Source organism: Drosophila hydei, unplaced genomic scaffold, assembly GCF_003285905.1.
Source record: "Drosophila hydei strain 15085-1641.00,03,60 unplaced genomic scaffold, DhydRS2 tig00000063-arrow-pilon, whole genome shotgun sequence".
In the NCBI taxonomy this organism is placed as follows: domain Eukaryota; kingdom Metazoa; phylum Arthropoda; class Insecta; order Diptera; family Drosophilidae; genus Drosophila; species Drosophila hydei.
The window spans coordinates 272,601-286,556 of record NW_022045657.1 but is presented as its reverse complement, the minus strand read 5'-3'; the positions used below and the strand labels follow the sequence as shown (position 1 = coordinate 286,556).

At 41.4% G+C, this 13,956-nt stretch overlaps 1 protein-coding gene across 3 annotated transcripts in view; it reads right to left on the bottom strand.

Annotated features, from left to right (window-relative positions):
* Nucleotides 1-2,656: 2,656 nt before the first annotated feature.
* Nucleotides 2,657-13,956, bottom strand: part of LOC111604978 (nicotinamidase) — a 29,329-nt gene continuing 18,029 nt past the window's right edge. For 2 of the 3 annotated variants that reach the window (XM_023323264.2, XM_023323265.2), the window contains exons 4-7: nucleotides 4,676-4,780; nucleotides 3,823-3,957; nucleotides 3,259-3,699; nucleotides 3,075-3,194 (exon numbers count right to left, since the gene is read on the bottom strand). In XM_023323264.2, the coding sequence (XP_023179032.2) occupies nucleotides 3,075-3,194; nucleotides 3,259-3,699; nucleotides 3,823-3,957; nucleotides 4,676-4,780 (801 nt within the window). Of the gene's footprint in view, nucleotides 3,195-3,258; nucleotides 3,700-3,822; nucleotides 3,958-4,675; nucleotides 4,781-13,956 lie in introns of all 3 variants that reach the window. The other variant, XM_023323263.2, reaches the window with a different exon arrangement.

The following is a 13,956-nucleotide window of genomic DNA, read 5'->3' as shown; positions in this document are numbered from 1 at the left end:
CAACAGCAGCAGCACCAGCAGCATCAGCAAAATTGTTGTTTGTTTATTTTTGCTGTTGTTATCGTTGTTATTTTTGTAGTTATTTTAGCTGCTGTCAAAGTGGCAGCTGCAGCTGCCGCTGCACAGCTGCAATGTCAACAGCAATTTTCGTAAACAAATAAATAGATTTGTGCTTGAGACAGGCGCTCTAAAAGTTAATGAATACTTAACTAATGAAAATAATTTGATTGAAGTATGAATACAATATTATATTGAACACATAGAAATATGACTATCTGAACAATTATTGTAAATCCTGGATTCTCATAAATACATAATCAACTAGGAAAATTGCATTTGATGCTTGCCTAACGATCTTCCCATTAATTGAGTCTTTTCTGTTCCAAATTTGCCATTTATATCGATAAAGATACAATATCATATATCGTGGATACTTATATATCTCTCTATCTCTCTTAATCTCTCTTCTCTCTCCATCTCTCTCTCTTTTTAACTTTTCGACCTCCCCACGTGCCGTCTCTAGCCGATTCTATTCCTGTTATGAACGCATTTAGGCCACAAGCATTAACTAATCGAGGCACTGCTTTAACACCTAATTGCTTTGCAGCTGCTTACTTGGGTGCTTACAGTGCAAACGCGATGGGGCAGTTGTAAAACCTGCGATAGGCAGTTCACCAAAAGGTGCAACCAAACATTGCCATTTTCCACTCAAGCCACCCTGCCGCCAACCTCAACAACATGCCGCAAACAATGAGGCTTAGCGCCCAGTTACAAGCTGCAAGTCAAGCAGCTGCAGGGCAAACGGCAGCTGTTGCCACAACTCTCTCTCTCTCTCACACACACATTGTTTATGTGAGCGTGTGCTGAACTCCAACTGCAGCCCATCGAATTCAGTTGCAGGCCAGGGACAAATGTGGCGACGCCTACGTTAAGAAAAATATGCGAAAATTTGCCGAAGCAAACGCGACTTTCCTTGTCCCATGTCCGGGGCAAAGTTTTCCCCGGCTGGCACATGGCCAGCCCATATGTGTGTGTGTTCGTGTGTGCATGCTGGGCTGACAATAATCCAAAAGTTTTACAAGCAAAACGAGCGACCATTACATGGGCGGACGGGCAGAAACAGAAACCACTTGCAAGTAATTTTCATCAGCGACTTTTCCTCATTTTCATTTTGCCTCTTTTTTTGCATTTTACCAGGCCCTGCCACAGCTGCTGCTGACAGGCAGGACGAGCATTTTGCTTAGTGCCTGACCGCAGCTCACTGCAAATCCTGCACATACAAAGTCTGCAGAGAAATCTCTGGGTAAACGTATTTTGCATTTGGCAGCACTGCGCCCCATGTCCAGTGCCGCATCCGGGGGCGAAAACTTCATTGTCTCTGCCACGCAAAAGGTAAACGATTCGAGACCAGCCCGATAAGAAACCAATGCCAGTGCAACCACAGCCGGCATGCATAGCTCTCTACCTAGCTAAGTCCATTTGCCAGTACTTACCATAAAGCTTAACCAGCTCGAGGGATTGAGCACTACATGAACCGAGACTGGACTGGCTGCAAGCACAGTGGGTCAGGCGTAGGATATAACTGCTTACACATTTACCCAATGCCGACTGAAAAAATAAAACAAACAAATAAACATTCTTATTATTAGCTGAAGTCGACCTGGAGATACCCAGGTCATGAGATAACGTCACACATAACTATTTCAACTGCTGGCAACATTCAATTCAGATATAGAATCAACTTAAGTCTAAGGTGAAACAAACTCCATTTAACATTTCAACCATTGTGGTCTTTAGTATACAAATGATATTCAAAGTCTTGTGTGTCTTATATAGACAGGGACATCGAGACACTATAAAATCCCATATACCCGATTTCCATTTATTAAAAAATAAACACAGAAGAAAGTCAAGAAAAAATATGGTAAGAAGTGAAAAATAGTAGTTTACACTTTACACTTGCCACAATGCAGATGTAAATGGCCACGCCCACATATCACGCCCGCTGGTCAGACGCTTCGGTTACTTTCTCCGGCTGTTAATAAATTCAAAGTTTTGCTGGCAAAAACCAAACTCGGAGCAGAAAAATAAAAATTGAGTAGACAACTGTGGCAGCAGACAATTCACACACACAACCACATGCTGAGGCGTGTGTATATGTATGTGTATAAGTGAGAAAGTTTAAACTTTCTTTAAGCGTTGCATGAATTGTTTCTCTTGTGTTTTTCTTCGAATCGTGCTTGTTGTTGTTGAAGCTGCTGTTGTCCAGCTTTCAGTGTGCTACGTTAAAAAAACGTTTTACACTCTGTGCACAACATATGTGCTCGTATAGCTGTGTGTGTGTGTGTGTGTGTGTGTTTGTCAGTTTGACGGGACATTTATTTGCTTAGTTTTGAAGTTTTTTTGCTTATGATTTTGTAAAGATAATCATATAGATGCATTTATTTGCATGTCGATCGATTGAGCGTGTATCCAGATTCAGCATGTCGCCTATTCAGTAAGGGACCATATTATAGAAATGAGTTAGATTACGGCCTGGGAACTTCTAGGAGAGTATTTGAAAATAAACGAAGTTTATTCATTTTTCAATTTTATTTTTCATTTTATTAAGTACTTTTACAATAGAAGCTCAACATGCCATATATCATAGTTTTCTACATAATATTAACTTGGGTAGAACAATCGTGTATTTTGAAAGGGAATTTACGTCAAACAGGTGCCATATACAACATTTGCCATAGAAGTGCGAGAGTTAAGAGAGTAATACTTAAGCTGTCAATAGACGAAAACTTTTCGGCAACTATTGATGTTAGAGTTTATTGAGTACGCTGTTAAAAAAATGTTAAAAACGTTACCAAATTCTACAAATTCTTGCAATGTTTAGCAAAAGCTAGCTGAACTACGTCCTCTCATTATAAGTGTTCAAAGAGTTTTGTTTTTAACTAAAACACACTAAAGCTTAACTAACTATGTAAACTAGATGTCATTTTTCAAAATTTGGACCAGCTATTCCTGTTCCTGTTGTGATTGCTCAGCTTGTGATTTGTGATGTCTTGAATTTGTCGGTAAGATCTTTAGAAGCTGGGTCTGAAGCCATTGCGTTGCGATAACACTGAGTCGGGGCTCTTGAGCTCCATGGCCAGCTTGTAGCCCAGCTCGGGGCGACGATCGCGACCCTCGGCCATAGCCTTGACCTGTTCAAGTGCAAAAGTTTATCCAGTATATTCAGCTCGGTAACTGTCCAATTCTTTCACTCACCTCATTGGTGTGCACAATGACTCCATCGCTGGTAACCACCTTCTCCTTGGTGTGCTCAATGTCATGGAAATCGGTGCCGCGGCAGCAGTCGTCTATCAAGACGGTGCGATAGCCGGCGGACAGAGCGTCCACAGCCGTTGCTCCAACACAGACATCGTAGGCCAGGCCGCACACATAGATGTCCGTGGCGCCTTTCATCTTGAGCTGGGCATTTAGCGTGGTGTCCGACAACTTTTTGTTGTCCCAGAATACGGAATAGGAGTCCACCTCCGGATTGGTGCCCTTGTAGACCTTGATGCCATGATCGACCACCTTCAGATCCTTGTGCAGCTCAGCACCCCAAGAATCCTGAACACAATGACGCGGCCACAGACGCTGCTTCATAGGCGGCGGCCCGGCAAAGATGACCGTGTCAAAAACCTTGGCCGAATCGGCATCCAGCTGTGAGCATATATAAGTATATATAGGAGAAGGTATTATTAAACGTAATTGACAGTTTGTCTCGTTCACTCAACCTCGCCTGAGTAAAACACTTGGTGACTGAATCAATAAGTCGTCACTTACCGCAGACGACTCGTCCATTGCTCGCATTTTGACATTATCAATAAATGAAACATGATCGCTGGGATGCCAGTCGAGCGAATAGAAGACAGCATCAAAGTCCACCGTGTCCAGCAGCTTGTTAATGGGCTCCAGTATCTGCAAGAAAAGCAGTCATTGGATAAGTTCCCAAGCGATAGGAGATGGCAGGGGGCGAGTCAGGTCTGACAGTTGAGTCCATAAAGCGACAACGGAAGTGTGTGTTATTAATTTTGACAAATTTTCATGTTCGAGCGAGGGCAGTAAGTGCACCACTGAGCCGGGCACATTGTGGCGGGTGGGTGGCTCCGTTCAGGCAATTGCGGCAGATGGCAGCCAAGAGCTGATGTCGATGCTGCCGTCGATGCGGCTCTTGGTTGGCTTTGCCGCTGACGATGGCATCCGGCGTATGTCGCAGCGCGGATGCGACTTAAGTAAAGCATATCCGCTTCCGCCTATGCACACGCACACAGCTACAGCTACAGCTACAGCTATATTTAGAGCAACAGTATCCTTCGACGCGGGCTGACATGCAGAGCGAGCCTCAGCTTCGTCCTTGTCGTCCTTCGCGTTGGCGGCAATGACTTTGGCTCATCCTGCGCTTCGCTTCGCTGCCTCCATTTTCATTTCTTGTTACGTTTTATGTCTTTCCGTCGCCGCATACCTGCCAGCCTGCCCCGCCTCTTCACGCCATTCCAATGCCCAACCAGCCTGGGCTTTATCAGCTGAGCTGCTGCCCTATCTGTGGCCACAGCCCACGACTCGCAACTGCCAGCTTCAATATTATCTTCTTCTTGACTTCGTTTTTTTCTTTCTTTTCGCCAACTCCGGGGCTCACCTCATGTCCTTGCTGCTGTGCAGTGCAATTACTTATATCCAAGGAACCACTTATAAAATCATTTTGTACATCAACAATGAGAAACGCGTTCACCGGTCGCACAATCTGCCAAGAAAGCGAAAAAGAGAACGAGATAAAGTTATATGGAATTAGAGAGAGAACAAAATACACGAATTTCTCAACAAACATAACTTGCTGACTTCGAAATACCTTTACTTAGCTTATAATTATTTGCAGCTTACTTTATTGCTAGAGCGAACTAAAACTAATTTATATAAATTAATTTAATTTCTTGAAAAATATTTAAACATAAAAAAAAATAATTTTTTATTCAGTGAAAACAAAAGTATTCAGGAATCTGTCAGCTATGTGATATAATATCTAATGACTAAAGTAGTCAGCAACAGTTTTGAGTCTTATAGGTACAACGAAATCACAGTTCGCACAGGTAAGCACAGACAGAGAGGATGCCTAATCTTTGACAGCCGTGCGCTAATACCCTATCATGATAGGGTATTAAGAAGGTAACATGAACAGCCACGAAAAATTGTAAGAAAATTGTATGAGCAAAGTAAGTGAAGCAGACGCCACAAAAGACGTCGGGCCAAAGTACATAAGCACAAACATGAAAAGCTACAAAGAAATTTGTATACACGTGCATTAGTGGGAGTGCCGCATACGTGTGTGTGTGTGTTAGTGTGTGCGCTGATGAGTTTCTTCATTTATTCATTTTTTTCTGCTGCTCCTCCTTTTTGTCGCCGCCCATTATAAATGCGTTTTAAATGAAGTAAAAGCCAGTCAAAAAAAATGAAAAAAGAAGCTCTCGAAAAAACTGCTCACATGAGAGCAAAGAGCTCGTTAGGTTTGCTCCATTGCTATCTTGACTGGCAGCCCAGCAGCTGTATAGAGTATAGAATATCATCAGCATCATTGCCAGTAGCAGGAGCTGCTGCAGGGGCACGAGCAGCAGCAGGAGCAGCATACTCGACAGCGTTCGTCGTCTAAGCTGATTATGTTCGAGCATATTTAAAATTAGTGAAGCGCTTTTAATTTGTTATTTATGTGCACGCTGATTATGAATGATTATGATCTATGCGCAAACACACACACACACACACACACGCACACGCAGAGCAATCGAAGCGAGGACTGAATAAAGAAGAGAAATAGACTGAGAGGACAGTTGGGAGTAGCAGCAGCAGCAGTAGCAGTAGCGCAGCACGTTGCAAGCGTCATGCAAATTTAGAGAGGATTACGTGACACGTGAGTCACGAATTAAGCTGAAGTTTGACAATGTAAATTTTATAACTATCTTGATTCTATTAGTTTAAAACGAAATACGAAACTGATTTTTTTATAAATTTTAAATATACATGCAAATTCCAGCTTAACTAGTTTTAAATTGAAATAAATTTGCCATTGACAAATGCTGAAAGTGACTTCAGATGTGCCATCTCTAGATATCTATTATTTACCGCTTGTTGTTGCCAGCTTTGATTTGTGTTGCTGTTGCAACTGTTGGCAGAGCGTTTAAAATATGTCATGCAGCTAAATGCTTTAAAGCGGCCAACGTGAGTTGCAGCCGTAGCCGTTGCCGTAGCCGTAGCCGCAGCCGCAACAGCAGGAGCAGCAGGTGGTACGCAAATGAAGCTGTGCGAAGCGATGAGCGAGCGGGGGAGGTGGGAGGGAGGTGGTCTACGCTGAAAGGTTAGCTTGTTGTTGCTGCTGGTGCGGGCTAGACAGCGCTTAAGCAGTTGATGATTTATCGCCTGTTGCCAGTGGCTGTGGCACTGCCAGTGGTTGGCATTAGTGCCTCTGCAAACATGGCGGTGGTGCAGCGATGCAGCGGTGCAGCGGTGCACTGGAGCCGCATAGTTGCGGAAGTGATTTACATTTCGCATGTTGAGCATGCGACGCATTTTGAGCATAGTTTTCGGTTAGCATACTTAGAGATAATGGCCGGATAAAGGTAGTTAATGTATCAATTTGGTGCTACGTCTCTGTCTCTGTCTCTCCGTCGGTGTCTGCATGAGTTGCTCCTGGACCGAACATATATCATGCTCGGAATTAGATGTGCTCTAAATGGCTTAGCAGCCCATAAGCGGATCAGAGTTGAGCTGCTCTGCAAGGTATTAAGTGGTTTCAACTAGAACTGTCAACGTAATATGCTTCCGTCATATTGATTTCAATTGAAAATCTGTGAAGCTTGATAACAAATGATTTCCTATTTCATATTGCTATTTAATTGAAGCAATAGAAATTTCATAAATGGAAAATAAGATTATGGAAAGCAAATTAAATCTAAATTGAGTATTTTTAAGAACTCTTTAAAATATTTGTTTTCTAATTCTCTGCTGCAAATTAAGGCTCCTTCTATTTAACTCTAACAGCTTTCAATCAATTTTATCAATTAATTTTGCTTCGGTTAGTTGATCAGCTCGCCAAGCTTTCGACAACAGACCTCAAAAGTCTACGTCCATCAATTTTGGTTCACAATTTGGACATGAATTTCGTTCGGTTACCTCAACTGAGGCAGCGCCACAAGAAATCACAGGAGCAGCATCCAATTATGAACCATTTGACGCAGCTGTTGCTGTTGCTATTGCTGATGAGCCTCAATCCGCCTGCCCCACCTCAAAAGCCAAAGTAAAGTTAGCAAATTAACACGCACCTCATCCTGTCCCGTTGCCGAGCTGTGCTCCTTGGCGCTGGCTAATGCAAACAACTGACCCTTGGCTCAAGCACTTATTGTTATAGCAATTCACTCCGCCTTGCACCGCTCTGCGGCCCCTTTTCTCCTGTTGCTACAGTTTAATTTAAAGTTGAAACTATGAATGTTTGATTAAAGTGCCAAAAATTGTTCAGAGCTTGCCGCAGGAGTGAAACGAGGAGCAGGGCAGGCGGCACAAATCCTGTTCATTCATTTGGCTGGCAAATATGTTACGGCTAAATTAATTATTGAGCATTGGAGTGCGGTGCCCACAGACATGTTGTGGATGTGACACCCCACCTATCGAATGCCTTTGCTGTGTGGGAGGGTATTGCGGTATGTGTGTGTGTGTGCGGCCAAGACAAGACAAGGCAAGCCACCTTTTGGTAACCACAGCAAATCTTAAATTCAAATTACACTTCAACCCGATTCTGTCAGAGCTGGCAACAAAAGGAACAAGTTATAGAAATAACTTTGCTACACCTACAACAACCTCTCTCTCTCTCTCTATCCCTCTCTTTCTCTCTCCCTCTCTCTCTCTCTCTCTCTCTCTGGCTGGCATGTGTGGCTGGCGAAAGTTTCAGTCTTTTGGCTGCTGCCATGCAACATTTCGAGTCAATTTCAGTGCTGAATAAATTTCAAAATCCGTAAAACCCAAAGAGCCGAGCTCTTTTTGCCTTTAGTTGAGAGCTGCTGCTGCTGCTGCTCTTCCCGAGCCGCAGACAAAACTGTCAAAGTGTGCATGTGTATCTGTGTGCGGGTGTGTGTGTGTGCCAAAAAAAGTTGCCAAGCTAAACGAATAAGTACGGCAAATGGTGACGGCGACAGACATCCAGGACGAGACGAAGGCGCACGAATCGAATGAAATTCAACGTGATATTGAAGTATGTGCCAAAAGGGAAACGTGCCCACCGTCACCCACACACAGACACACCCTTACTCACACATATGTACAGGTTTGAGGCAGGTGCTAAAGCAATTTCCGTTTTGAAATTGTTGCATAAGTTGGCGGTTCTGGCAGTTCGGGGCTGGGCCTGCCATTTGGCACATACTTCACTCGCGAGCTCTCGCCCTTTCTATATAAAATATATAACTTTTTTTCTATATTTTTTGGCATACTCCTCAACATAGGCTAGACAGCACCCGAAACATTGTCGCTGACAGTTTGTGGGTTTTCGCTTCGTGCATGTGTCTGTGCGTGTTGCAGGCAACAAAATTACATTACACAATTTATGCGGCTGACTGGGACCAGAAATTGTTTGGCCAACTCCCTGACGAGCGTCTAGCGAAAACTAACTAAAAATAAGCTAGACTCTTCTACGAGCAAAACGTCTACGAAACTTTGACACATTTGCTGGCACCCAAAACACAAAAATAAAAAAAAGACCAAATGTTCTCGAGTTTATGTGCCAATAAGCGGCTTACGAGAGTGAAACTTTTGCACAATTTGTTCCAATAATCTGCGCAGCTTTCTTGCTAGTATTGTAATCTGAGATATAGGAATTTTGAAAAGTCATATTCGAAAATCGAAAAAATATTATTGTTTATAGAACAAGAAAAACATATTCAATAATACTTTATGTGCTATATGTAGAGCATAATCTTTGGCTCATTTCATATAGAAATCATCAAAGCTAATTACAGCTGGAATTCCTAGTTCTCTCAGATATCATATTAAATATCTCATAAGAAATCATTAGCAAAAATTATTGAGAGACATATTTATTTATTTTTAAATATCTGAAGAACATAAAAAACATTCCACATCAACACTTTATAGTTTCATCTCTCAGCTCCTTTTACACAAATTATATATAATTTACGGCTTTCTCTTTCCTTTTCTCTCTCTCACTCTCTCCTGCTGTATTATTCTCATTCCCTTTGATTTAATGATGCCCAATACCGTAAAGCTTTTTCTATTGGAAAAGCATTTTTCATGTCAGACAACTGCCCAATCCAATTAAACAAAAACTGCCCAACTGCCAACAGTTTTCTCACTCTCGCGCCTCTAAATCAACTGTCTTACTTCCTCTCGCAGCAGCTATCTCTCTCTCTCTCTCTCTCTCTTTACGACTCTCTTCCTCTCCCGCAGCTGGTGCTTTTTGTATGTTATAAGTCATTAACTTTCTAAATAATCGCCGCAGCGTGTCAACTTTGGTCGTTAAACTTTCATCAGCCGAGGACGCGACGGTAAGCGCTGGGATTCAGGATTGAGGATTGGGAATGCCAAAAAATAAAAAGAGCGAGACCGAGAAGAGAGTAATGAGAGAGAGAGAGAGCGGGAAAGATGAGAAAAAATTAAGCTCTCTGGACACGCGACAACGTCGCAAAAACCGGAGCAAAATTTATAGCAAGATATTATTTTCCGCTCGATGAGCAGACAAGTCGTAGGGCGACTTTTGGCACTCACTGTGCGGCGGTGTTCCTTATGACTGCAAACCCCCGCCTCAAGCCCTCTTCCTTCCATCTAGAACCTCTGGCCGTGTTTTTCGGTGTCGGTGCGTAACTGAGCACAAAAAAACTGCGGCACATTGTGCCATAAATGAAGACATTATAAACGATGCTGCAGCACGACCCACCTCAACCACCCGAGTCCACGCTCAATCTGACTGTGTGTGTGGGTGGTTATATGTGTGGGTATGCGTGTAAGTAAGTGAGCCCAAGATTAACGGTAGACATTGTAAGACACTTAAAGCTGTTGAAGATTTTTGAGTCGCTTTGTGGTTGGGGGTTCAATGAACTATATGATGACGCGCCTTATATGATATATTACGGCTTCCCAAATGTGCCAGCAAGCGCACATAACCTGCAAATATATATATATATATATATGTACATATATATATTTCCGTTGGCAATTTACGATGCTTTTGGCTAAGAGCAGGTGGCTGCCAGGCAATAAATGTATTATATGAAGATAAAACTGTTTGAGGAAATGGCACACCCACATAAAATGAAACTGCCAGCAGCTGCCTTTCTAGGCGATTCTCAGTATTATCAGCTGTGTGTTTTGTTACTCCTATAAACATTTATAGCGCGCAAATGAGTAAACAAAGACTTTAAGGTCTGTTAAATGTTGTTTTCGCATAAAAAGTACGTATACAAAAATATTAACTATAATTTATGCTTAGCTCTAAGAATTTATGATGTTATGTTAGTATTTATAGAATTACTTATATATGATTCTCTTTCTTATACATTATACTAATTATTAAGCTCTTATTTAGACAAACTCTGTTCGATAATTAAGGCTAGAAAGTTGCTTAAATGGTCTTTAAATTTACGCTGCACATTTTAAAGACTTCTTTGCCTTCATGATTGAGTTTTCAAATTTTAAATGGAAGGCAAATTTACAGCAAATTTACAGCCAATTTTGACTTGTCAATTAATAAACCTGTATACCACACTATATATGAAGCAATGCATAAGCCGCCCACTGCTTTCCCTGAGAAACCGCAACCCCTTAGTCCCATGCTGTTGCGTTCAAGTCCAGCACTTAAACTTTCAGTGAAAAAGGTCATTTTCGTGCACTTTGTCCCTCATCAAAAGCGCTGCTTGGTTGCTTCTTGTGGCGAGTGCTTGTCAGAGACCGCAGCATTAAACGCTTCACAGCACAGCCGGACGCATACACTGACAAACAACCGCTCCCACACACACATGCACACTGACTAGGTAGGAATACCTTTTGTGCAGTTGTCTAAAAAACATTTTCTGCGCATTTAAGCACATAAATTACGCACTTCACAATGAAATAATCAAAATGTAAACGCAGTTGCATTGAATTATGCCCATAAAATTTGGTGTACTGCCTGCAGCCTCTGTCCTCTCGTAGCCCTTATCCTGGTTGATTGTTTTTGGTTTGGCGGACATGAATGCCAGTCACATTATTTCCATAAATTTGCGCTCGTTTCCGTTTCCGTCGCACTTCAAACGTTTACAAACTTTATAACCAGCTGGACGCACTCACACATACACACTCAAGCCCACGCACACACAGACAAATACTCTTAAATTTACCTCAAAGCCGCGAAAAATATTTGCGAGTGATTTACGGACGTTAAATGTTCTATTTATAGGTTTTGCCATTAAAATGGGCCGCAGATTTTGGTTCTTCTAAGTTTTCGACGCTCTCGTCCAACATTTGATTTGTTTATTATGCAAATTTAGCGCCTGCCAATTGTTGGTTTTATTTATATTTTGCATTATTTTTATTTTATTATTCTCTGTCTTTTCGCCTGGGCGCAAACATTAAACTGCAAAATTACCATTTATGCAATTCATGCGGAAATACAAACAAAAGTCAATTTTATGGGACGCAATTCTTGTTGCTGTTGCTGTTGCTGCTGCTGTTGTTGTTATTATTATATATTTTTGGCAAGCCAACAATATATTCTTGCCGAAGGAAGGAGGGTGGAGGCTTCCACTTTTTAAATGTTCCCTTTATTATGATATCAGCTGCCGGAACATTTTTTTTATATGCGTTAATAAATTTTTATGCAATATTACACAATTTGGCAGGCGCGAGAGGGTGGTGAAATCATCATCGTTTAAATGGCATATCAAAAATGAAATTATTTTTGTGAAAAAATTTGTCGCGTGACAAACGAGGGCAGCGCTCAACAGGCAGACACGCGGCTAGGCGAGGTAGGCCAACCAGACAATGCGTGCCACCTACCATGCGTATACGTAATATTCTTAGTGCAAGCGGAGCACATAGGTAGGAGAGAGTTTGCTAAGAGAGAACTTTACCTAAAGATGTTGACTTCTCAAATTTGTGAAAAAGTTTGCTGCATAAATTAAAGCAATTTCCAGAAAACTTTCCAAATGTTCTTTATAAAATTAAGCGAAAATTCAACCCAAAATAATCACGGAGAAATTTTATCATTTTATGGCTGATTTCCTTATAGATCACTACAAACTTTGCTTCTTTGTAGAAAGGAAATCGTATACAAAAACTTGACAGATTTGCAAACTTGTGAAATAAGAGAGTGTTTCTGTTGATCTATGGGTATTAATAAATAATGTAAGAATATCTCTTGGCTGCATATATAAAAAATTTTATTTGGCTTAAAGATTGTAGCTATAAGTTGTTTAATAATTTATCATTTACGAAGAGTTGATAAAATTAATTGAATCTAATTAATTTTCTATTTTGTCTTTAAACTAAGCTCGAAGCTTGTCCAAGAAATTAAATACAATATGTTAATTTATAAAGTGCTGCGACACATGACAAAAACCATATTTTATCTGAGTCCAAATCTCAAAGTAGGGAATTCCTTTCAAGCGCCAACCGAACCAAAGCCGCTTCAGTCAGTGTTTCCGCTCTGCACAGAAAAACCGCGAGGCAACTATATATGTACTTAACTTTTTTACGCAACTTAATATATATAAATATAATTTACATACCAGTACATAAAAACTTTGCTTCTCTTTGCATTTCGGTTTAAATTCAAATTAAATTGTCATTTATATTAAAAGTACATTAACCCGGAAAAATCGCCGCCGAAAAGAAAAACTTTTGTTTTCTGAATATTCTAATATACAAAAAAAAGATGTGTATATATTTGTATACAGTCGGTGGCAATTGTTTGTGCCCCAGATTTTTGACTTTATTTCAAGGCTTTGATTTACTTTCATGTTGCGTGAAGTACAGAGCTATGGCAGACTTTTGAGAAGCTTTAAAGAGTGAAACATTTTCACATCACGTACGCAGTTTTATGACAGCCACTGTGGGCAACAATGTAAAAAGCAAATGCTGGAAGAAATATAGAAGAACGCGGGCCGTAAATGAAGTCGCCAAGCCGTAGACAACAATAAAATGATTCCAAATATATTTTTTTTATATTTTAATATGCGGGCAATGCGACTCGAGGAGCCAGAGGCTAACCAAATGAATGCAGCTCCGCTTTACATTTGCTGCGGCATTTTATTTGTCACGCGTTTTTATCACTTTTCGTAAAGAGAGTAAAGGGAGCCAATGTGAGAGAGAGTGTGTGTGTGTGTAACAGTCCCAGCATCAGATTATCACATTTGCATACGCCGCTGTTGCTTCGTGACAGGGCAGTGCCATGATGATGACGATGATGACGGCAAGGGATGTGATATAGGAGTTACAGCTGTAGTGAGGGTGTGGTTGTGTGTCTGTGTGAGTGTGCGCTGAAAGGCATATAACCTCATATGCAGACAGACCCGGACCCGTCCCGGTCTGACGTGTGACATTTGCTGTAAGCGACATTTTACCGTCCAACAAGGTCTGATCAGGATTGAATTACACCCACAATCCGGGACTCGGTCACTTTGATTGCAAACGCTGCGAATGAATGCGAATTTCGGCTGTGTTTGTGCATTTGTGTGCGTGTGTGTGTGTGTTTGAGTTTTTATGACGCAACTTCCGCGCAGCAAAACGTTGACAAATATTTTATTATCACATTTTATGATTTTATGAGTCCCCGGATATGAATCACTGAGTGGTGAGAAGCTTGCCAAACCGACCCCACACACACCCAAACCCACACACACGTAGACGCATAATAGTGGATGATGGGCTTAAGTACACAAACACACACATATA